At 42.1% G+C, this 23,053-nt stretch overlaps 1 protein-coding gene across 5 annotated transcripts in view; it reads right to left on the reverse strand.

Annotated features, from left to right (window-relative positions):
• MAPKAPK3 (MAPK activated protein kinase 3) overlaps nucleotides 1-18,609 on the reverse strand; it is a 46,262-nt gene extending 27,653 nt beyond the window's left edge. Inside the window, exons 1-2 of one of the 5 annotated variants that reach the window (XM_064156492.1) lie at nucleotides 18,270-18,605; nucleotides 17,032-17,358 (exon numbers count right to left, since the gene is read on the reverse strand). In XM_064156492.1, the coding sequence (XP_064012562.1) occupies nucleotides 17,032-17,256 (225 nt within the window). In that variant the 5' untranslated portion in view covers nucleotides 17,257-17,358; nucleotides 18,270-18,605. The other 4 variants (XM_064156490.1, XM_064156491.1, XM_064156494.1 and 1 more) reach the window with 4 other exon arrangements.
• Between the last annotated feature and the right edge of the window lie 4,444 nt (nucleotides 18,610-23,053).

Raw genomic sequence — 23,053 nt, forward strand, 5'->3', positions numbered from 1 at the left:
CAACTCAGGAATCTCAGATCCTTTTCTAGGTCACAGAGTTCTTTTGGGACACATTCCCCCTGCAAGGAGGTGCTTTTGGCACAAACTTTTTGAGAATCTCCGACATGGAGATAACCGAGGCTGTAATAAACCCTGACAACATAAATTCTATGCATACAGCATACCTCAGTTGTTTCAGCACATTGTGGTTTCTCTAAATTTTCTCTGAAACATTTAGTACTCCTTCAATAAATATGTAAACAAAATGTTGCAGATAAAGAAAAAAAAACAACAGAAAAAAAACCCATTATTCCATCATGTTCTTGCTATCAACAGGCCTCTGTGATAATGAATACAAAATCCCCTCAGATTTCATAATGTGATTTAAATTGCCCTTCTAAACCTCCTAACCTCAGTGAATTCCAGGATTAAGGTGCTTGAGTTATCTGAACGCTTCTCCCTTTGTATATGCATTAAACACAGTATTATTACACATTACTCCTCCCTCTTCAACTTCGTCCTTCCAACAGTCAGAGTACAACCTGGACTTGATTGGGATGCAAGTGTGAATGTAGTGACAGGAATTGCTATCTGTAGCCTCTCCCACCTCCTCTTCACTTTACATAGAGTGTGTAATGTAAGAAAGGTCTTGTGACTACCAAAGCTGAATGCCTCTCTCAAAAATATGGATTCTCCTCTTGTCGCTTTCTGATGTCTCCTGCAATACTCAGGAAGTCAACTGGCCCCAACAGGTAGTCACTCACTGCCTGTGCCTCATTTCTCAGAAGTTCTGTTACAGCTGGGAGTGCCGCAGAGTTTTGCAAATAAAGCTGCAGCCTCATTTGCAAAACTCCAGGGCACTCCCAGCTGTAACAGAGCATGGATCCAAAAAGTTTGGCTTGAGCTAAAGTGCAACTTGCTACTCAGTACAGAAGAAAGGGAACGAGATTCAAGAAACAAGCCATCCTCATCTACAATATTTCAGATAAAGCTCCCAAAATTCAGTGGGTACTTTTAGTCTTATAAATCTCTCCTATTTCTCTGCTTCCCAAAATAAAATTTTATATTGGTCATATTTCACATAACACAGTGCTATGAAAATGACAGGGATCTTGGCCCTGCAGCCAAACCACCACAAAGCACAACCAGGAGGAAATGAAATAACCTGAAGTAAAGAAACCTTGTTCATATGTTGAACAATGACCATGAAGCCAGCTATTGAAACCAACCAATTTGACAATCTATTAAATTTGCTTGTGCACAGAAAAGGGCAGAAGCATGGTAGAAATATACAGTGCAAGACACAAAGTATGTACATAGCACAGATCTTGACATTTACTACATCTGAATGTTCAGTTTCCCAACCCAAAGCTGCTACTTTAGGAAGGAGTTCTGTGTATGTGAGAAAGAGTGTGTCTAGTTTTAGGAGTTTTGTGCATGTGAGAAAGAGTATGTCTAGTTCTCACGGTGTGGGCTGTTCTTTTATTTAGCAACAGCAAAACAACCCTGAAAATAAGAAATCCCCTTGCACATCTTCATACTGATATCCCTTATGACTTACCTGTAGAGCTAAAGCTCACGCATCTATTGCACAGACTTCTGCCAGTTATCTCAAAAAGTAGGTAATGACAGTAACACAATCTAACAACTGTGGAGGGTGCAAAACATCTTACAGCAGTGAGTTTTACACCTGCATGGTGACTGGAGAGAAAGCAGGAAAACAACAGATTCTGAGATGGACTTCTGCCTGGACAGGAAAGAACTATGCAAGGTAGCTTCCCATTCATTTTCTGGGAAAAAACAAAAACAAAAACAAAAAACTCACATCAAAAAACCCCACAACCTTCCTGATGGTCCCATCTGCACATCTGACTCTCTGCCTTAATCTCATCATTGTCTCCTACCAAGCCTCATTGCCCAACAAGTTCTATTCCCACTTCTTGAAACCAGTACTAGAGCCTTGGCTCCTGTGGTCTATTTCTCTACCTCCAAATCCCAGACTCCAGCTACATTTCTCCCCCTCTTCCCATTCTCCTCAGCTCCCTGCTTCTGTCTGTCAGGACTCCTTATCCAAACTCAGCCTCGATCCTCCGGGTCCCCATCCGTCACCTTATTGCCCTTGTCTCTGCGTCCTGGCTGTTCCTTCAGCATTATCTCCTTGTAGGTCTCATCTTCTATGACCTTCAGGCCCCAGTTTCTCTGCTCCTCATTCTCTCTGCTAGTACACAGCAGACCTCTGTTCCACCATGCTTCTGGGGACAGTGGGAGGGTCAAAGGCTGGACTAGAGATTGCTTCTCTCAGTAGCTCTGTCCAGAGGCAGGACAGATTTCAAGAGAAGAGGGAGCCAATCCCTGGAAAATACCTGCTCCACCATAGTCTGTGTCACACCCAGAGCAAATGGAAATTTGGAAAGCTAACTATTAAAGTTACACATATTTCTACTGATTATTAAAGATTTAGAACTTGGTGACATGGCAAGACGCCCCTGGAAAAAAAACTCATTCCTCAATAAACTTCAACTCCAAGCAGACGAATCACTAGAAACAGCTTGTCTTTTGTAAGCAAACAATTGTTTCTTTGTCTCATTACTGGAAATAGTTGAAAAATCTTCCCACTTTGCTTTTGTAACACCATATCAATTACTTTGTTATTATTCTGAACCTTTTACTTCTGCTTGAAAATAATTTTCAAAGCCAGAGGAATTAACAACTTAAATCAAACCTCACTGTCTTTTACTGTAACTTCTTTATTTGCTTTTTACTGGGCAGACTGGCTATAGTAAAGAATGCAAAGACTTGAATAAAAGACTTTCTAACTTTCTTAATGCCCATTCAATCCCATAATCAAAACCAGGCATTATCTTTATTTCACTGTTATATTACACAAAATTGTGCCACTGCAGTGCTTTTGAAAAGATATGCAATTTTCCACTTCTGATTTTGGTTTATTTTAATTAAAATCATAAAATCAATAATTCTTAAACTCACTTATCCAATTGCTCTCCTCTTTCAGCAGTGGTCATTATCCCTGTGTCTTCCAATCCCAGGAGACTTATTAGTTGGTTTTATTTTCCTCAGTTCTTTGGGGCATGCCTTATTTCTTTGTTGTACTGAGCATGGGTAAGTAATTTGCTGCTTTCTTATTTTCCCATTTTAAACTAGCAATAAAATGGGTGAAGTTAGAAGATATTTATTTCACGCTTGCTTACTTTTGGGGCAATTAACAACAAATTACATTTCAAGAAGATAATTTTAAATAAACGTAGTCAAGATGAAAAAGTCTGAGATTATTTGGGCAATTCTACAGTAAGATTTTTATAATACTTAATGTCCCTTGCTCCAGCAGGGACCCCAATTCAACAACAGCAGCAAGAACAGAGAAGCAGGCTGAGGTAGGATGTGTGGAAGCAGCTCTTGGAGCAGCCAAGCTTCCTGGAAGGCAGTGCTAACAGTTGGCTCATGTTTTCCACCAGCTAGCTACAGACACTATATAAATTGTTACTCCTAGCACAGAATGAGATACTGCAACTTCAGGTTACAGGAGACTACAGTCTTTGGCACCTGTATTCAACTGCTAAGAGCTTGAGTTGGGCACATCTTTATTATCTGTGAGGTCACAATCCCATATGATCGCATCTACTTACTGTAGCTCAGACACCTCACCAGAGAAGCCATTTGGGAAGTGGTAGAGGAGATGCTGTCCTACGAGACTTCCCAGACCACATATTAGGGAAAACAGATATTAGTGGAAAGCACACGCACTGGAAGAACAGATACATTCCAGAATCCTCCCTTCTTGTGTCATCAAAGTCCATCCTTCACAGGGTCTGTTCTTGCACTGTCCCCCCCAGAGCCATGCCGCGCAGTCCAACACTTGCACTCATAATACAGCCTAGTGGGAACCAGGCAGATAAGACCCTTCTCCAGTGCCTTTTAAAGTTGCACATGGAAGCAACAGCTGAGTGTACAAAAGTAATTTAGCCAAACAGCAGAAGTACTAAGTAAAGGTGCCTCATAGCTTGTCCAAGTCTCCCACAAGATCACTCAAATCAAAGCAAATAACTAGGTACAATTGGGTATATTCTGCTGAGTAAAATCTTCACATATCCAAATTTTATTGGTTACACTTTTGTCAGATTTTTAAGGTGTCAGTTACAATCCTGTCTGGATATACAGCAAAATGTAAATGTTGAAATCGGAACACAGACCTCCTGGGCCTAGTGTTAAATCACAGATGCTTGGGTTGCTGTAGGGCCCTCAGAAGCAGAAATGTTGAAGTGTAGAAGTACCACACCACCTATTTTGGAACTACTTTTTCCTACATCCTTGAATTATATCATGCATGGAAGTCTGAGTACTTCCTGAAAATGGCAATGCTTACTAACTTCTATTTCTCACAGCCAGTGAGAAAACAAATACAAGGCCAAAACTGAATTCCTAATTCAAGCCAAACTCCAACAGACTTTGCAGAAAAAAAAATCAGAAGGGAATCTAACATTTTTGGTTTAGTTACCCTACAAGTTTGATTTTGTTATATATTTGTGGTTACTAACAAGCCTCTAGTGGGCTACAGTTCCCAGTAATTAATGTTTATTGGTTCCCCATTTTTTGTAAATACTGTAAATTTTGGCTGTGGTGTTCTCACACAAAGATATATACAAACACCCAAGAAGGGCAAAACTATGTATTTTATTCTGAGCTAAAGCAGAGGTTTGGGAAAAGATTAACAGCAAATTAATCATGTGTCAGAAGGATGGCTTCTATTTATTGAACAATAAATAGTTCTAAGAAAAAACAGGGAACTAGTGAAGAGTGATTTCCCTTCATATAGTTTTTAATAATAAAATGAAAGTTTTGAGGTAGAAGGAAAAAATGACATTTACTGACATTTAGCAGTAAAAATGTATTCCTTCCAGAGAATGAATAGCAGAAAAAGGTGGGGGTGGAAGAGAAGGGAATCAATTTCTGCCCTGATTACACAGAAGAAAAAAGTTCAAAAGCATGGAATAAACTGAATGAAACCACAAACCCACAAGTATTTGCAGATGAATTTGTCCCAAGCATGGAGGAGGCTGACAGAGGTCTCAGGAATATTGATTTTGGGCTCCCTAGAAATATTTCCTGCAAAACAAGCAGCTACGAACCATTAACAGTAATTAGTCATACTGAACTAGATAAAGAGAACGTTGTTCCTAATGTCGCAGTGGCAGTAATTAGTGACCAATACACTCTCTCACGCAGGTGAGAATCTGCCCAAGATTTTAGTTGTTTATTTAGGAAAACGTGTTTTAAATTTAATTAACGAATTTTTAAAATGAAAATAGAACAGAAGAAAATCCCCAGAAGTTTTGTAGTAAGGTCACCAATCAATCTATGTAGATGCAAACCGAATACCAGACATCAGCCAAGATTTCTCTATGATCATGCAACAAAACATGCACTGGAATCTAAAGGTTGACTGCAGTCCAAAGGTATAGAGTTTCAATGAATAACTTGCAGATTTAGATTAAATGTGGTATGAAAGTGTAAATTATCTTTAATAAAGTTAATTTATTTTTTAATTAAAGTTTAAATACTATTTGAAGGCTCTAATAAATGTCTTAAGGTAATTCAATGCAGCCTGATTTCTCAGTATGTTCACCACATTAGAAATGCCATTCCTCCTTTGAATCATTTCAAGCTAAATAGATGAAATCAAATGAGCTCTACTCTGGTGAGCCCTTTTATAAAAAAAAAAAAAAACAAAACCTGCTGTTCTAGGGAGCTTTGAAAGAGATCATGCTTCAGAGGTGAGGAGCCTTTCAGTAATAAGAAGCAATCATAACATGAATCAAGGTTCCATTTCAATAATATATTAACAGTGCTAATCTCAACCAGAGAGCATTTAAGGTTCTTGTGCACATAAAGGAGTAATGACATGCAGTTGCCTACTGGTAATCCTCTGCACAGCAGGAACCCAGGTGAAGGCAGAACACATTAACAGAATTATTTTTTAATACAAAGCAGTGCAACGATCCTCAGTGATGTTGGTGGCATGTCGTGCACATGACAAGCTGGTGACCAGCACTGATGTTAGCAATACTTCCCCCTGCTGAGGCACCTCTATTTTAACTTGATCAAATGCAGGTCAGGAAATCAATTTTAAATCACAAAAGTGACCACTTCAGTCTGCTGAGTCAGACCATCCTCAAGAAACGAAGATGAAAAAATCACACCCAGAATATGCATGACTTGTGTTGGAAAACATTTGTCCAATACACAGCACCAAGTCTACCACATTGCTCAGATGTTCCAGTTTAGAAAGTTTACATAAGTAAAACCAGAGAACACTGGTCTCCTCATGATCTTTGATGCTTGGGATAGATGGGCAAAACGACATGTGAGGAACTCCACATTTGGTAGTACCACAGATGCTTTCCCATCCCATCCTTAGAGGACTGCCACAAAGCCTCTTCTCACACTGACTCCAGGCAGACTCCAAGCTCAGACTATTCTTCTCAGAACTATCCTTCTGTGAAATGTGCTCCTTTGCTAGTAGGATGCAGACAAACTCCCACTTGAGTTTTTAAATGAAACAGTCCTACACAGTTACTAGTTCATACTACCAAAAACTCAAAGACTGTCACAAACACCAAGAACCAGTTTAGGGTATTTTGATTTAACAAAAAATCATTATTTCCGTGTTGGAGGTTTCATTGAACCAACACTCGTGAGAACTTTATCCATGTTTCCCTAGTGAGACTTGGCTTTTGTGCACAAACACACAACACTGCAGACATTCATTCTCCCTCACACCTCCACAACAGTGATTCAGACAGCAGAGAGGCGGGAAAGCCACAGAATTAATTGCTCTTATATCAGGTCTTTTATCAATAATGTATATTGCTGTTTTCTCCTCCTCCTTACTGAGGAAAGAAGTTTGTTTTCATAGATTTTGAGTGTCATGTCCAACTTCTCAACAGTAACAGTTACATAGGCCCAGCCCAAGCCAAGGCAGTCACACTCACCTGCCAAAACAGAGGAGGGCCAGGCAATCAGGGTTTCTGACATGCAACTGGAATTGAAAGTCACTCTCACAGTCACTCCTGCCTTCAAGAAGCCTTTAATCACACCATCTCAGCAACAGGAAAAAACTATTACAGAGCTTACAGACTGGAGGAAAATTCCACTTGATACCAATCCACCAGAACTGAGTTTGTTTCTACATTAATTGACCTTTCCTCATCCACTGGTCTCTGTCAGTCTGCTTCCCTGCACTCTGGTGCTGGAAATCCTATGAGATGCTACATTATAGGTTTTCAAACATAAAGAACTGAAAAAAAAACCCACTCAACTGAACATGCTAAATTTGGCAAAACACCCAATTCCAGCAGACAAGACAGTTAGCCAAAGATTTTTTCCCCTTGTAAGAACAACTGGTGTACCATGAACTCCTATGTGCAGCCAGATACTTGTGAAAAAAGTGATAAGGAATAAACAGTAAGACTAAACTAGGTATTGAAAGTGGCTGTGACTCTAAGTTGCAGATACAAAGTTTAGTCTTCAGAAGTCATTAAAAAAACAAATTAAAGCCATATCTGCATTTGGATACATGATTTCATCAGGTATTTCAGCTGCTTTAGGCATTAACTTTCTATTTCTCTGCAGCCTCAACTTCTGGTTTTAACTGTTTTCAGTGGTTGCTTTTTACCATAATTTCCATTAAAGATGCAAAAAAGGCATCAGAAAGTGACTGAAGTTTCAACACAATGTTTGCATTTCCATAGCCCAAAACTGATAAAAGTGCTTTCCTGCTCTGCCTTTCTAAGGAAGGGAAAAAAAAAAAGACTGAAGTATGAATAGTCATTGTGAAAAGTCTGTTTCACTTGAAGTTTACACCCTGGTTTAGACAAGAACAACTTGCCCAGGAAGATACACCCTGACACGAAACTATTATGCAAGTGATGAGCATTACCCAGAGCTACAGCCATCTGCAGAGACCAAAGCTCCACCGCCCTCTCCTTGGGACAGGATGGTATTTTACACCTGCAGCAGCAACACATCTAATGCAAGACAAACAGCAAGATGCCTTCTGAAGCTCAAGTTTCATTACGTACCCTGACAAGTTTGTAATTCTAAGTTGTAACAACAGGATTGAAAAGACCGGAGCCACATTTGTACAGTATATTGGAACTATGGGGGTTTTCATCACATGTGTAATACTCAGATAACTACTTTTTCCTCTCAAGATCTTCACAGCATCACTCAGGTCCTGAGGCACCGAATTTCACAGGTCAACATATGTTAGAAAATAGGTTTAAGCAATGCCATTTTCTAAGGTCAACAGGAGTGAGACTTTCCTCCCTAAGAGGATGGGTCCCTCAGAAAAATCCATCTGAGCAGGTTTAACTGAAGCAGGTTTCACATTACTAGGCAAGATAAAAGGACTGATCATTTTTCATGTTATCATTTATAAGCAGACATTGAACATGGGTCAGAAAGAATAGTGCTCAACTCACAAACTCACTGCCACAGGCTTTGCATGTATGCAAGTGCTATTTTGTTCACGGAAAAAAAACAAACAGAGCAGCACCCTTCAGAACAGAGGGCTTGAAAGAACAGGAAACTTCCAAGCATGGAGGAACCACCAAGCCCTGTCACTCTCCCAAGTGTCAAATTTTGACTGTAAATTGATTGGAAAGGGAAGAGTAGAACAAAATGAAAGACTTCTACTCTTCACAAAGACAATGGAGACGTTGTACTGTAGTGTGGCTGCAGCAAGGGCCTCTACCATGTCGAGGCAGCTGAGCCAGAAAATGCAGCCCCCTCCTTTCCCTACCTTGGAGCACTGACATCTTTGGTGTTAACAACTCAGTTGCTGTGGAAACCAGACTGCTTTTGACAAAGCCACATTGACTAAAAGCAACATGTGGGAAAATGCAATAAGGCCTTGAGAGAAATGAATCCTTTACAAAACAAATAAATAAATACTTTTTTGGTTAAAAATGAAGCAAGTAGAGGATAGTATTTCACATCATTAGAACTACAGGCAAGGAGAATACTGTCAGCTATGACAGTACTGAATGCCAGGCCTTGTGGCACTGAAAATTAAATGTTAAGGTCTCTTCATCCCTGAAATATGTGGCAGATTTGATGCTAAGGAATCCCATGCAAAATCCAGATGTGCAAGGTGGCTGCTCCCCATCCAGCTTTTAACCACTTTTGTTTGAAAACAGAAACCAGCCGCAGTTACAAATAACTGCTCAGGTGCTTTCATAAGGCTTACAGCTGATTCACGCCTCGGCAAACTACTCGCCCCAGCAAAAATTTCACCACACAGGAAAGTTCAGTGGATGAAGAGCATGAGTCACTCCACACCCTCAAACAGTTTCCAAACAGTTTATGTATTTTACAATGCTGTCCAAAAACAACAACAAAAAAAAACAAACCTCAACAACCGAAACAAAACAAAAAAAACCCAAAACAAATAAAATAAAAGGTTTCCTGAGCTCTCCCCTTGAAAGGGGCTTCATAAATCTGTTCTCAGCCCTCACAGACTCAGATTGAAGGAGGTGCCTTAGGGCCTGTTACTTGGAATGCCAGCATACTTCAGAGAGTATTCAAGAAAAAAAAACCCAAACAACAATCCTGAGAAAAAGTCCATGGAGAAGAGCCAGAGCCTGGACTGGCAAGACTTAAGATCTGTCAACAGTGCAACTTTAATAAGATTGGCTCTTTAGCCAGAATATCTGAAATTCCTCATAAAGGTGGCACATTCAGAGTGGTTTGTTCTGGCTTTTTTAAGCAAACAAACTTTTCTGGAGTTAAAATTAATCTTAGGCATATTCAGAAATTGCTGCTTCTCTTAAGACAGACCACGAAAGCATCAGTGCAAAATGCCAGAGATTAAAAAGGTTCAGGAACTAGGAGGCCATGCGTGATTTACATGCTGAGCAAGAATTCTCTCTCCATCACTCCCAAGGTATTAAAATGCTGGAGCGTTATAGCTTAATCTCATTTACGGAGCTTTGAATCATCTTAAGTACTTAGGAAGTCTGTATAAAATACCACAATCCACGCAGTTTATACACTCTAATCCAGACAGACTGCACCACCAGCTTTCACTGGTGATGATGGAAAGAAGTTCTCACGGTTTTCCACTTAAGTAAACAGGTCCAACACTGGCCACATCTCTGCCACTTTCCTCTTCATGAGTGTTGCCACTACTTCTCACGGCGTAAGGGCCACAGCACAAAGAACTCCAACAGCTCCACTGCACCCAAAGAACTGAGGACTCCTATGCATTCTGCTATTTGAATATTGCACATGATTCCAAAGTCTGGCATTCCAAAGGCATCTTTATCATGGAAAAATTCCAGAACAGGGAAACATGCACATCATATGAGAAATGGGAACTTTTTCAGGGCTGAGCAAATAATAACAACAACAAAAAAAAATCTGCATATGATTAAGTAAATATATATATTATTATTTTTTTTAATAAGAAAAAAACCCAACACTGTATACAGTTAAGAGCTTAACTCCTAACAGTCTTTATAAGCAAAAGATTCATCTACTAACTTCTTCAAATTCACATTGGCTCTTGCTCCTAATGAGAGGGACATCTTTCTTCTCTATGCCTACCATGAATTTATCACAGCATGAAGATAATCTCTCTTTTCTCTTGACACTTGACTGGCAGTAAGCTATCATTAGGAGTCATTCACTCTCAGACCAGGCTGCTGTTACAGAGAGTGCTACTACAGACGGGGAGAAATACACCAAGTTAAAAAAAGATTTGTGTAAGCTGTGACATTCAGGTATGGTCCTGATTTTTCCCAAATTATAAAAGATGTATCAGATTTTTCCAGTCTGTGCATCTCTAGATGGTATTACTATAAGTAAATGAGACTGGAGCATACTTGTCTTGTACATGACTTTAGAATTCTTGCTTATTGTTCCCTTGCACTAAAGCTGATTTGCAAAATCCAGTTATCTGTAATGAGACTCCCAGATCACACGAATCAGCAAGGTTTTACTTGACTTAAGAGGAATAGGAGGATTTAAACTGTAGAGGAGGGAGAGACAAAGGGCAGAGTCTACTAGCCCAAAGGATCCCCAGCAGTTAGCCACGTCCAACTGACACGCACATGGGCTCTCCCTTCAAACATCTTCCTTACATCTGCAATAGGACACATCTCTGTAACATTTCACAGCTTGGAACCTGGGTGTAAGGAGGGGAACACACCTTGATCTTCCCAGCTTTGCTGCTACACAAGTCAGAGTAAATCCTGTGCCAGCTTGCTGGCAGACTGGAAGAGAACACAGAAAATGCACAGTTGCATCAACATAGTTTTGGGTTTTATCAAGATTACTTAACGGTTGATAGCATTTGCCTTCCTGTTTTCAATTTTTAGGCCTAATGAACTGCTACTGAACCTAGTAAGAACTCAGTATATATGGTTTCATTATTTCAGATCATGTCCATATTTTTTGGGTTGTTTTTTTTTAAGCATTATTATTTTCTGTACTTCAAATTAGGAAAAGGCCAGTCAAAAATGTCAAATCTTCAGAGTGAACTGATAAAATCCATCTTTTTTGTAAATTAACTAGTCCAGCTGGTGCTGTGAAAGGAGCCATTCTAGCCCAAATATGTACAAAGTACTCAGAGACTAATGTCTTGAATGACTCACTGGTTTAAAAACAATTCTTGTAGCAGTAGAAACGACCCACTTTTTAATCGGCTGAATGTTATTTTAGGGTTTTTTATGCATATTTACGTAATAGTCACCAAGATTGGCACTGAAGGATAAAATTCAAGGACCAGTCTGAAGTCATCCGTATTTTAGGTACTCCTTCATACACTGGGGACTGCCATTTAACCAGAACTTTTCTGAACTTGTATTCGTTCTACATTGTATCTGGCTTTGATCTACAATGCATAGCTCCTGGAGTTTATTACTCATGCTTGGCTGTGTGAGATAAACTGGTATAAATAGGCTGCGGGAAACATGGTAGGTCGAAGGGAACTACAGAATACTTCACTAGAAAGTGCTAATTTCCTCCTGAAATGTACAATCACTTCAGTAAAACAAGAGCTCCTTCATCCTGCACAAACCTAACCAATAATTACACTTGGTTCCCCTGAGTTCCCATCATAGTTCTAGCTCAGTACAACACTATTCTTTCTTTATGCTAAAAAATGTTGAAATGTTTCATTCCTAATCTGGTGTAATTTTCTTCTCCTCTAAAAAGGCAACCTATAGCTCCTATGAAGATTGTGAACATATTCTAGCCTACAATCAAACACCAGCTTAAAATAGCCTTTACTTCCACTGTATGCACTGCTTTCCCCATTGCTGCATTCTTTCCCTCAATCACCTTATTGCAGGCAATAATCGGGGTATTTTGAAAGTACCAGCTCTTCAGATAACTTGCAAAACAGATATTTTGGACTGCACAGTCTCCTGCTTGTGAGCAATCATGGTCCAGCTTCAGAGTATGCTAACTGAAAACAGACTATCCAGCAATTAGCTTACCTGATGTAGTGTTATTTAACGTAATCAGAAACATTCAGTGAGAGGCACAAACATAGCACAAAGATAAACAAAGTGAAGATGATACAAAATTACTTTCTCCAGCGCAACTCCACTTTGGAAAGCAGAACACTCTCCATATAGTCCTATGTGTACTTTCCAAGAACCATTTTGGGAATGACTTTTTTGCAGATTTTTTTTCCATTAGCCTCTTTCAGAGCAGTTATGCTAATATTCTTAGGGCGAACAGTAGAACCTCCTACTGTATGCTATCACTTATACCATTCACCAAAAGTTCCTTACATCTTAAAAGGCAAGGAGCCTGCTCATTTTTATTTGCTTTGTGCTTTATCTAACTTTCAGGCTTTTCCTATTTGCCTTCAAATTGGCAAGTCACATACAGTGTATTGTTGCCACTTAGTAACACAGGACATTTGTCAAGAGGCAGCTCATGGCTTAAGTCTTATCCTCTAGAATAAATAGTGAGTTATGTGGAGATTTGGCTCTTAGGGCATAGTTCGGTGGTGGACTTGGCAGTGCTGGTTTAAGTTGGACTTGATCTTAAAGCTCTTTTCCATTCTAGATGATTTTATGAACTGGCATGTCCATTCATATATGTTCCATCCTAACTCAGAAGTCTCAGATGACTGGAAGGCAGCCATATGGCACACATGCACAGTGCACAGAGGAGAAACAGTTCACAGCTGCTATACCGTTATCAGGAGAACTTCTATACCAAAAGTATTGATACACTCATACCACTGTTCTTTGTTTTCTGAAGTTTCATGGGTTTTTGTTTTGCTGCTACATCTGAACTGCTCTTCTTCTCCTGGAAAGAAGGAACATCTGCTTACGGAAGGTGAATAGTATGCCAATAACATGTAACACCAGGTTCATACCTCCTAAAACATCCATCAAGATCCTGAAACTACACAGGCAGAGAAGTTTCAGTACCCCAGAGCACACTCTCTACCTCTGTCTGCACACTTTCTGTCATCTTTCACAAAATAAAGTCGGTCATCAAATGCATTGAAATATTATTTTGACATCACTTAGAAGGAATTTGTGTTGAGGGGAAAAAAGTAAAAAAATTTGAGAGAAAAAGAAAGAACAAGAAACTATAGGCTGGAGTATTTTAATAGGAGGCAAGTCCCAGGACTTCCCATTTATTGTCACAGGCAGTCAGCTATCTTGGTCTCCTTTTCCTAATGCCAGGGAGGAGTATGCAAACCAACAGAGAACACCCAGGTAACTGTGTTAAAAGAAGCAGAGGTTAAATTTTAGCCCCAAAAAGTAAAGTGAACAGAAGTGGGCAGGTTGACATGGAAAAGATGAAAATAGAAAGTGACTGGAGTTCACTTGACTGCTATTTCTGGATCAACTATGGAAAGAGATGTGAGAAGGTTTTCTATTTGTAAGGGAGACACCAAAAGACAAGTGGCCTTCTGGAAGGCCACAGTACTGCACAGTTTTGTTGATGCTTCTACTTTTCTAAATCCCTGCATTCTCACTATTTGAAAACAGTACTGTTCAGCCAAAATGTCAGCACGAGTCTAAGTGAGTCTAAGCAGATGAGATTTCCTGGAGCAGGACAGCAATGCATGTGGCATTTCATCTAACAGAACTGACAGCACATTGTAAAAGCGTGTAGCGAACCACAATGCCAAGCAGAGTAAACTAAGCCACATAATACTTTAGGAAAATAACCAAAGGCCTGCAGTATCTCCAAGAGAATGTCTTGTGTTTTCCCATTCTAAAATGATTAATGAAATCCTAACTAGTTCCAATTACAGATGCAGACTAAGAAGACGAAAACGGTGACCTCCCAATTACAGTACATAGCCCTTGACTGACACATGGCTCTGGGGATGAATGTTTCTGCCTCTTATAGCCCTTTCCTCTTGAGTACTTCAGTTAAAATTCCTTCCATTGAGTAATTTCTATCCATATCCTGGCTGTGCTGGCTTTGTTCCCATATAAAAGAAAACCTGCAGGCAGAAAGCAATGCCATCTGCCAAGTCAGAAGCTGTTTTAATGGGCAAGTTCGGTGTGAAAGGAAATGCAGTTTTAGGCTTTATCTCCAGCAGCAGGAATGTTGTTTTTCTTTTCTCATGAGCAGGTTACAGTAAGCATACTCATGCCTTAAGTATTTGTCCACAAATATACACAGATCTCAATGGATACTGCTCAAGCAACCTCCATTCCACCCAACATCCCTTTTTCCCTGTTCGACTAGCAACTCAGTCTTTACATTTCTCTTTACCTGTCAGACCAGTTGGGATTTTCTGTGACAGCTTCATCAGCCTCCACTCTATTCCTGTAAGTCTGTAAACCTGCCATCAGATCCAGAAAGCAAGAGCAGTGGCAAGGTCAAAACACCAAGGCCCTATTGTCCCTGCACAAAGAATTCTGCCCTGAAGCTGTTCTGAGCACTTCCTCCAAGTTTACCATCCTTTTTCTGTACCTGTTTTGATCAGATGATTTGCTCTAAGTTCCAACTGGAGCAGGTCTGGGACTTGTGTGGTTTCACAAGAAACAACGAAAAAACTTTCTCTAAATATTTTCATTCTTGCAAATATCTTGAGGGCTAGGAAAAGATCTTTCCATCCTTGCCAATTAACCAAGCACAGCTTTTATCCTTCCTTGTTGAGTAATCTTCTCATTAGACCATCTTTGGAGAGAAAAGTGGATTCTCTCTGGGCTGCTGGCAGTTTTACTTAATTGCATATTTAACTTCTTATTCAGCACTTAAACTCATAATGATGAGAAATACATACATGCAAGCAGTGAAGTACTATCTGCCACTTAAACTCCCCAAAGAGCTCATAAACATCTTAATATTTGTGTCCCTTTCAGAAACACATTACACAGCTGGGGGAGGATGACAAACATATCATTTCAGTGGCATATTAGCCACTTCTGACAAAATTTCAGCTTCTGAAGGGAGGTAGTGCTTTGGTCCTTCATATATTTTCAAAGTTCTGAACTAAAAAAAGATCTACCAACTCTGTCAGTGCGAAACAGAAAATGGTATTAGAGGATATATTATGGGTTCCTCCTCTCCATCAGGTATAGGACATTCTGCCAGGGCACAGCAACTTTCCTTCTCCTGCTGAGTGATGAATTAAGACAAGCATATTACAGATTCTAGTATCCATAGGAATTCCTAAAGAATTTGCTCTGGAACACACTTGTTGCCACTGTATTGCACTCTGAAATAGTAACTTCATTTCAAAATGCTTCCAGCCCTTACGACTGCAAAATCTTGGAAGTACGAATGGCCACTGAACTCTTCAGAAACAGCACAACAGTCTCAGTATTAACTATTATAGAATCATAGAATCAACCAGGTTGGAAGAGACCTCCAAGATCATCCAGTCCAACCTAGCACCCCGCCCTATCCAGTCAACTAGACCATCATCACAGTATGCTAGGTATAAAAAATAATGTTTATAGCACTTCAGAAGGAACTGATTAATGGTAAATCAATCAGCTTTTCTAGTTCCCCTGCTAAAAATCTTTTCAGTACACAAAGCTACCAGATATTTCTGGTCAGCTCTATCACAGTGCAAAGGCTTTGCTAGGGATAGCAGTTCTAGCTTGGTAAAGGTTAGACCATATCCAGACCTTGGCAGACCTTCCAGCTGACCACTAGCAGATTTGTCCTGTTGTCAGCAATCATGGATATGAGGTTTAAGAACAGGAAAGGTACCTGAAACCCCTTTAGTTATCCCAACTAATCAGATAAACACCAGTAAGGGCTTGATAACGTTCTTAAAGCAATTTTCATGACAATGACCCCAACTGGTTTTCAGTCTTACCACGCAGAAACATTCTGCCTCTCATTTGGGCTGCTTTATTCCAACAATGTGGTTTAAAAGCATTAGGGAAATATTTGAGTTTAAAAGCTGCTGGGCAAAAGGCAAGTAAGCTTTATGTTCTTCAACTGAATCAATACTGTTCCATTTACTTTAGTGGTACTTATCACCATAAATATCAACTAAACTTACTTGCCATACTGGTGCAATCAGTGCTTCCTCTGTAAATGGATTGCAAAAGTAAAGAGAAGAATAAGTGAGTAAACAACTAGAAATGCCCTTTAAGAAAAGTCTTCAAAGGGAGGAAAGCCTGAAGACCAATGAACATTTAAATACTTCCCAGTTTAGGCCTATTTCATTGCACAAGATTCAAAATAGTTTCCTTCCCAAGGATTGCATAACTTGTTCATTCAAAAATCTATCAAGCTTTCTCACAGAGACACCAAGACAATGTTTCCTCCCCCACTTCTTTTATCTTAAATATGAACATGAGAATTTTGCAGCTGATATTCTTCTGACATTCCACATAGACTATTCTGGAAAAGAATCAAGTTTGGAATACAATGTTGTAACTAACAGCAAACATCTCTACATATTCAAATTCTTCACACAGCTCTCTGCAAAATGTAAGCAACAGATCAAGTAGCTTTTACAGAGCTTTGGAAGTGAACTCTGGCCTCCAAGCCATAAAGAAGGAAAACAAAACAAAAGCCACGTACCTTCAAAGCACATTTCTGTCCTGTCTCCTTGTTGAAACACTCCAGTACTTTGCCATTGATTCCTAACCCTAGCACCCGTTTGGAGAGTTTGTAGTCATCAGTAACTGCATGTTTTTTTATCTCTAGTTTGACATGGGCCTCTCCCCCAGGCAAAGATTTCACACTGCTCTTGCTATCCACGTGACTCTCTGGCTGGGATACCTGTTCACCTTCACTTTGCTCCATATCAAGGAGATGATAGAGATACCCAACAGATTCCCTCAGCAGATCCTCCAGTCAGGCGATCAAACCCAGTGTTTCAAACAATCCATTTGCTTGCCATGAGTCCTAAGTAAAAATGCAAACAAGTATTAGTAACTGATGTCAACTAACCATTTTCCCAATTATCCACATCTCTCTCCCTTTTTTGAAAAGAGGACCAGGTACTAGAGGCTCACCTCAGGAAAGATGCACTGTTTAGCTTTACAGACGATTCACTCCAGTTCCAATACACAGCTATCAGTCTGCAGCTGCACATTGCTGCAACAAGTGCCTGTGCCTAGTCTCACACTAAAGCCTTACTCTGTACAACTGAACCGTGCTTATGAACCTGAATCATCAACTTGTTGCCTCAACGTTTTATGCAGAAAACTCCTCAACGGTCCCCTGTCTCATCCTGACACTCCAGGTAACACAAGAGAACCACGGATTTAATCCCTCTGGATTAAATCAGAGGGACACTGCCTGAGCAGGGATCTGACCGATGTTAGGCCAGCGCTTATGAAGTCCCCCCGGCCCGCGGGGCAGCACTGGGGACCACCAAACCACCCAACAACTCGGGTGCGTGGAGATACAGCAGCGTGGCTCCCAAAGCCGAGGAGCTGCCGGACTTCACTGGGGACCAGGGCTCCTCAGGCCTCTCAAGAGCATAGCCTCGGGGGAGGTGCCGGTGCCAAGGCCTCCGAGACCCGTTAAAACGGCAGAGCCACGAGCAGGCGAAGCGCCGCCAGACGGCTGAGAGCCGGGGGGAGCTGACAGGCCCTAGGCCTGCCCCGCTAGCTCCATAAGGACCGGCGGCGAGGCGCCTCCTTCAGCCCCCGGCACTGCGAGGCGGAGGAGGGCGGGAAAGCCTCGAGGCGGGAAAACCCCGGGGTGAAGTGAGGCGAGACAGGCCGCGCAGCGGTGACAGCGGCGGAAAACCACAGGGGAGGTAGTGAAGGGGCTCCACCGCCAGACCCCGCCGGAAGACGGTTACCTGCCTGTGACGGCGCGGCGCGGCCCCAGCCGAGGCTTCCCGGTGCGGAGTCCCGGAGGGCGGGGCCTGCCTGGGCCCGCCCCGGCGCCCTGGGCAGGTGCGCACCGCCTCCGCCCCCTCGGCGCTGAGAGGATGCCGCCTGCGGCGGGGCCTCGACCGACCGGACCCCAGGGGAACCTCGCGATACCCCCGAAGTCGGGTCGGGCCGGGCCGGGCCCCGCATGGGTTGAGGCGGGGAGGGGAGAGGGTGGCTCCTGCTGGAGCTGCCTCAGGCAGTAGGGTAGCCGGCGGCGGGCTCCCACAGGAAAGGTTCCCCGGGAAAGGGTTCCCCTGCTTCGGGCGAGTGTTTTTGAGGCACCGATAACGTTACTAATTTATGGGGGTAAAGGGCCCCGCCAGAGGAGCGCGGGGGGAAACACCAGGCTGCGTCGCTGGCTCCGGGCTTGTGCCGCAGCGCGCCCGCGCGGTGGCAGGGACGGCAGGCGAGGCACGGCACGGTGCAATCCCGCTCGGCCCCTTCTCCCCCACCGCTCGTTTTGGGAAAGAAAGGAAAAAGGATCGACACGTACCCTCTAAACCTTGTTTTATACAATGCTACGGAGCCAAGCACTGAGAGCAGAAATCTGGCTGCAATTTCTGTGGCAGTCAGCATTGCTGCACGAGTAGCAGCAGCATCCTTGCCACAGGTATAGGCTGGAGAGCTGGGGATCACTGCAGCCATCCCAAATTACGGTGAAACTTAGAAGCTTTGGAAACATTGCCCTAACAGGAGGTTGGGGGTAGGGTGAAAGTCATACTTGGATTACACTCTCTCCTTTCTCGGTTAACTGCTGAGAACACCTGCACTTGCTAACAAAAGAGGCTGGCAGGTCATCGGAGCCATCCCAACCCAGCACTCTGCTTCTAACCCATCACACTGCCCTGCCCTGCTTCATGTGGGCCACAGAAGTGGACACCCAAGACTGACGAAAAGACTTGCTAGGACAAGAGGAAATGGCCTCAAGTTGTGCCAGTGGAGGTTTAGGTAGATGCGCTGGGGGACAAGGTTTAGTGGTGACCTAGCAGCTCTGGGTTAACAGTTGGACTCGATGATAGAATCATAGAATCAACCAGGTTGGAAGAGACCTCCAAGATCATCCAGTCCAACCTAGCACCCAGCCCTATCCAATCAACTAGACCATGGCACTAAGTGCCTCATCCAGGCTTTTCTTGAAGACCCCCAGGGACGGTGCCTCCACCACCTCCCTGGGCAGCCCATTCCAATGGGAAATCACTCTCTCTGTGAAGAACTTCTTCCTAATATCCAGCCTATACCTACCCTGGCACAACTTGAGACTGTGTCCCCTTGTTCTATTGCTGGTTGCCTGGGAGAAGAGGCCACCCCCCACCTGGCTACAATGCCCCTTCAGGTAGTTGTAGACAGTAATAAGATCACCCCTGAGCCTCCTCTTCTCCAGGCTAAACAGGCCCAGCTCCCTCAACCTCTCCTCATAGGATTTGTGCTCCAGGCCCCTCACCAGCTTTGTTGCCCTTCTCTGGACACGTTCCAGCACCTCAACATCCTTCTTGAATTGAGGGGCCCAGAACTGGACACAGTACTCAAGGTGTGGCCTGACCAGTGCTGAGTACAGGGGCAGAATAACCTCCCTCATCCTACTGGCCACACTGTTCCTGATGCAGGCCAGGATGCCATTGGCTCTCTTGGCCACCTGGGCACACTGCTGGCTCATCTTCAGCTTACTATCTATCAGTCTTAAAGATCTTTTCCAACCTAACAATTCTATGATTCTGTACTGGGTAGGCTGTGATCCTTCAGATACTGTGGCTATCGAAATAGTGGGTGCCATTAACAGCCACCTTTTCTGCCAAATAAGCAGTCAGTATTTCTTTGAACTTTGCTATGCACAGTCAGGATATTAAAAGTGATGGTTCCCACAGCAACTGTCACTCATCGCTAGTGCACAGAGTGTGATTATAGGGATGTGAAATGCTGAGTTTTTCCTCCTTGTGAAGATGACTCATGCATTGAAACGGAGCTGCACTTGTATCACTGGAAAAAGCTTAAAGTTCACATGCTTTATGAGTTAAAAATACATTTGTCATTTTATATAACATAATGGCATCTGGAGTTCTAGTGGGTAGGAAAATAATTAAAAGGGCTAATGAGTCCTTTCTCCAAGGGATAAAAAGTAGTTCAAGTTAGCAGGATGCAGATCTGCAGTGTATCACCATGTGATGTGACGCTGCAGCTATTCTGCCTCAGGTTTCCCTCCCAGGCTTTCAGCAGTTCAGCTACGGAAGAGCCTTGATTCAGTTCACCTATTCTGGGCCAATCAAATCCCAGAGGAACACATCTGTTCCCAACCTTTCCTTCTCAGGTTTGGCTTCCAGCCTTCTTAGGCTTTGCACCACCTCCCACTGTGGCAATCTCAAGGACACAAATACTTAACTGTAAGCTCCCAGGTTGCAAACCTTCAATAACACTGTACTGTAGTCAGCAGCTTGCTCTTATTTTTCTCCCCATGGCTTCTGCCTGTAATTGCTATTCTATGTGTCCTGGATGGGAGGTAACCATGGTCCTCTTCCCAGCTCACAGTCACTGGGGGCCCAACCCTTCAGAAAACCTCTACATCTTTCAGCTCTCCTCTGTAACTTCAGAATTTGAGAAATATTCACAGATTTGTAGCTCATATTCCCAGCCTCACTGCTGATGTTTCCATGTAACTCTTACACAAAAGTCTATGGCTGACCACAGCAAGCAGAAGTTACCAATGGCTAGCACATTAATGCTAGCAGAAGGCACTCTATGGCCCTACTCTAGGAAACAACGTTGCAAAAATTCCAAACAGATGTCTACTGAAGGGGTTGATATTTTTTACAGAGTGTGTCAGAAGCAAAGAATTTCATTAAGAAATGATGATTCTATTACAAGAATGAGATCCTACCAAACAAGCTTCGCGTGGAAAGAAAACAGGACAGATGAGGGAATAAGACAGGATTCTGCTGTGAGAAATTAGTTGCTTCTGCATGTCTTTGGCTTCCACTAAGAAAAATTCAAGTGACAGGATACAAAACACATTTTCCAAGTCACTACTTGAAGTGATATCTTGCCGAAAGCTGTGCTTGTCTGTGTTCACTACTCAATACTATCTGTGCTCTTAGCAAAGTTCGCCATTTTACCAGCAATCAGTAATAGGTTTAAAGAGGGCAAAGACCTTAAAAATCCAGTATGACTCATGGTTAATAAAGCCTTACACCAACCCTCTGCTAATTTCACCCACCATAAATTCTGAAAAAGTCTTTCCAGCACCATCTGAAATATCAAATAACCTCACTGTACACAAGGATGACCACAGCTGAGGAACAAAAAGCAAATAAAATATATTCCCTTAGCTTTTATGTTCATTTTCTGTCTCAGACCCCAGGCAAAACATGAATAACTTGTGTAGAAAATCTTTCAAACCATCAACAAAGACAGCATTTCTCAATATCTAAAAATTTTGCAACAGAGTGTTGTCACAAGTAATGAGGTAGTAATCTGATGCTGTAAGCAACAGCCAAAAGTACCCCATGCTCTTATACTAAACTTCTAAATCTCTTCCACCAGCCATCTCCTGATTTAGCTTGCCTGGTAGTTTTCATTCAGTGTTACGCTGACCATGCTGGGCAGCCCCAGAGCAGTCTATTTTGGGTGATGGCCTAATGGAATGACTCTGCCACAGTAACTGGTGTGGTGTCTCATGTGGCTTGTGTACCTGCAGACCTGTGTTGGGTATCCATTTAAGCATGTGAAAATCCCAGCCTCTGCAATCCACCCATGGTTTGCACAGAGCCGAGAATGTTCATTTGTGCAATATCCTTCTCTTAAGCTGCTTAAGGGTTTATAATTTCTCTGACAAGCTCTGGGGGAGGGACAAGCATTGGGGGCCCATGCACACATCCTGCGGTTAACAGAGTTAACCATTTAACCCCAATGCCTTTAACATCCTAAAGACAAGCAAGTATAGTTGCCTCTGTTTTGCTCTGGGGGCATTTCCCACAACGTCTGCTTTCAAATGCCAGTTTTAGATCTCTCTGGGAATTATGTCTTGCATGATCAAAAACTTAGACTGCAAATCCCGCAGCTCCTCTTTGTGCTGGTGACAAGTTAAGCCACATTAGCATCCTTTGGAGATATGGATGTGGGACATACCAACAGGCCCACTGCAGCTTATTGGGCTGGAGGGCATTTTTCACTGAAAAAGACATTTCTATTTATTTATTGACGTTTGCTTTTCTGAGTTGTTTTGTTAGTTTAAAAACAAAGCAAAACAAAACACACAAAACAAAACAAAACAAAACAAAACAAAAAACCAAAAAAACAACCCACCACAAAAACAAACCCCACAACAACACAGTACTCTTACAGGATACAAGCCCACTGTGGCAAAAGTTTTTTCATCCTCACAAAAATCCCTAAAGCTGTAAATTACATATTAATCCTGTTTTTACCAAAACAATACAAACCAACTCATTTCAAGAGAGAACTTAGTAGCTGAGCTATAGGAGAAAATAATTAAAAGATAAGGCCCTAATCTTGCAGTAAGCACTGGGGCAGCAGCCCAGTTTCTTTAAGCTAGGCTGTTAGCCCTCTGAGGTTCCCTGATTTATCCAGCACACAGTTTGGATCTGCTGTTCCTGATTTTTACCATGGCTTGGGTACCAGAGACACCAGGTTTACACAGAGAATGTGGCTGTTTCATAGAATGGTTTGGGCTAGAAAGGATCTTAACGATCATTTAGTTCTAA

This window comes from Pogoniulus pusillus, chromosome 16 (genome assembly GCF_015220805.1).
Source record: "Pogoniulus pusillus isolate bPogPus1 chromosome 16, bPogPus1.pri, whole genome shotgun sequence".
Taxonomy (NCBI): Eukaryota; Metazoa; Chordata; class Aves; order Piciformes; family Lybiidae; genus Pogoniulus; species Pogoniulus pusillus.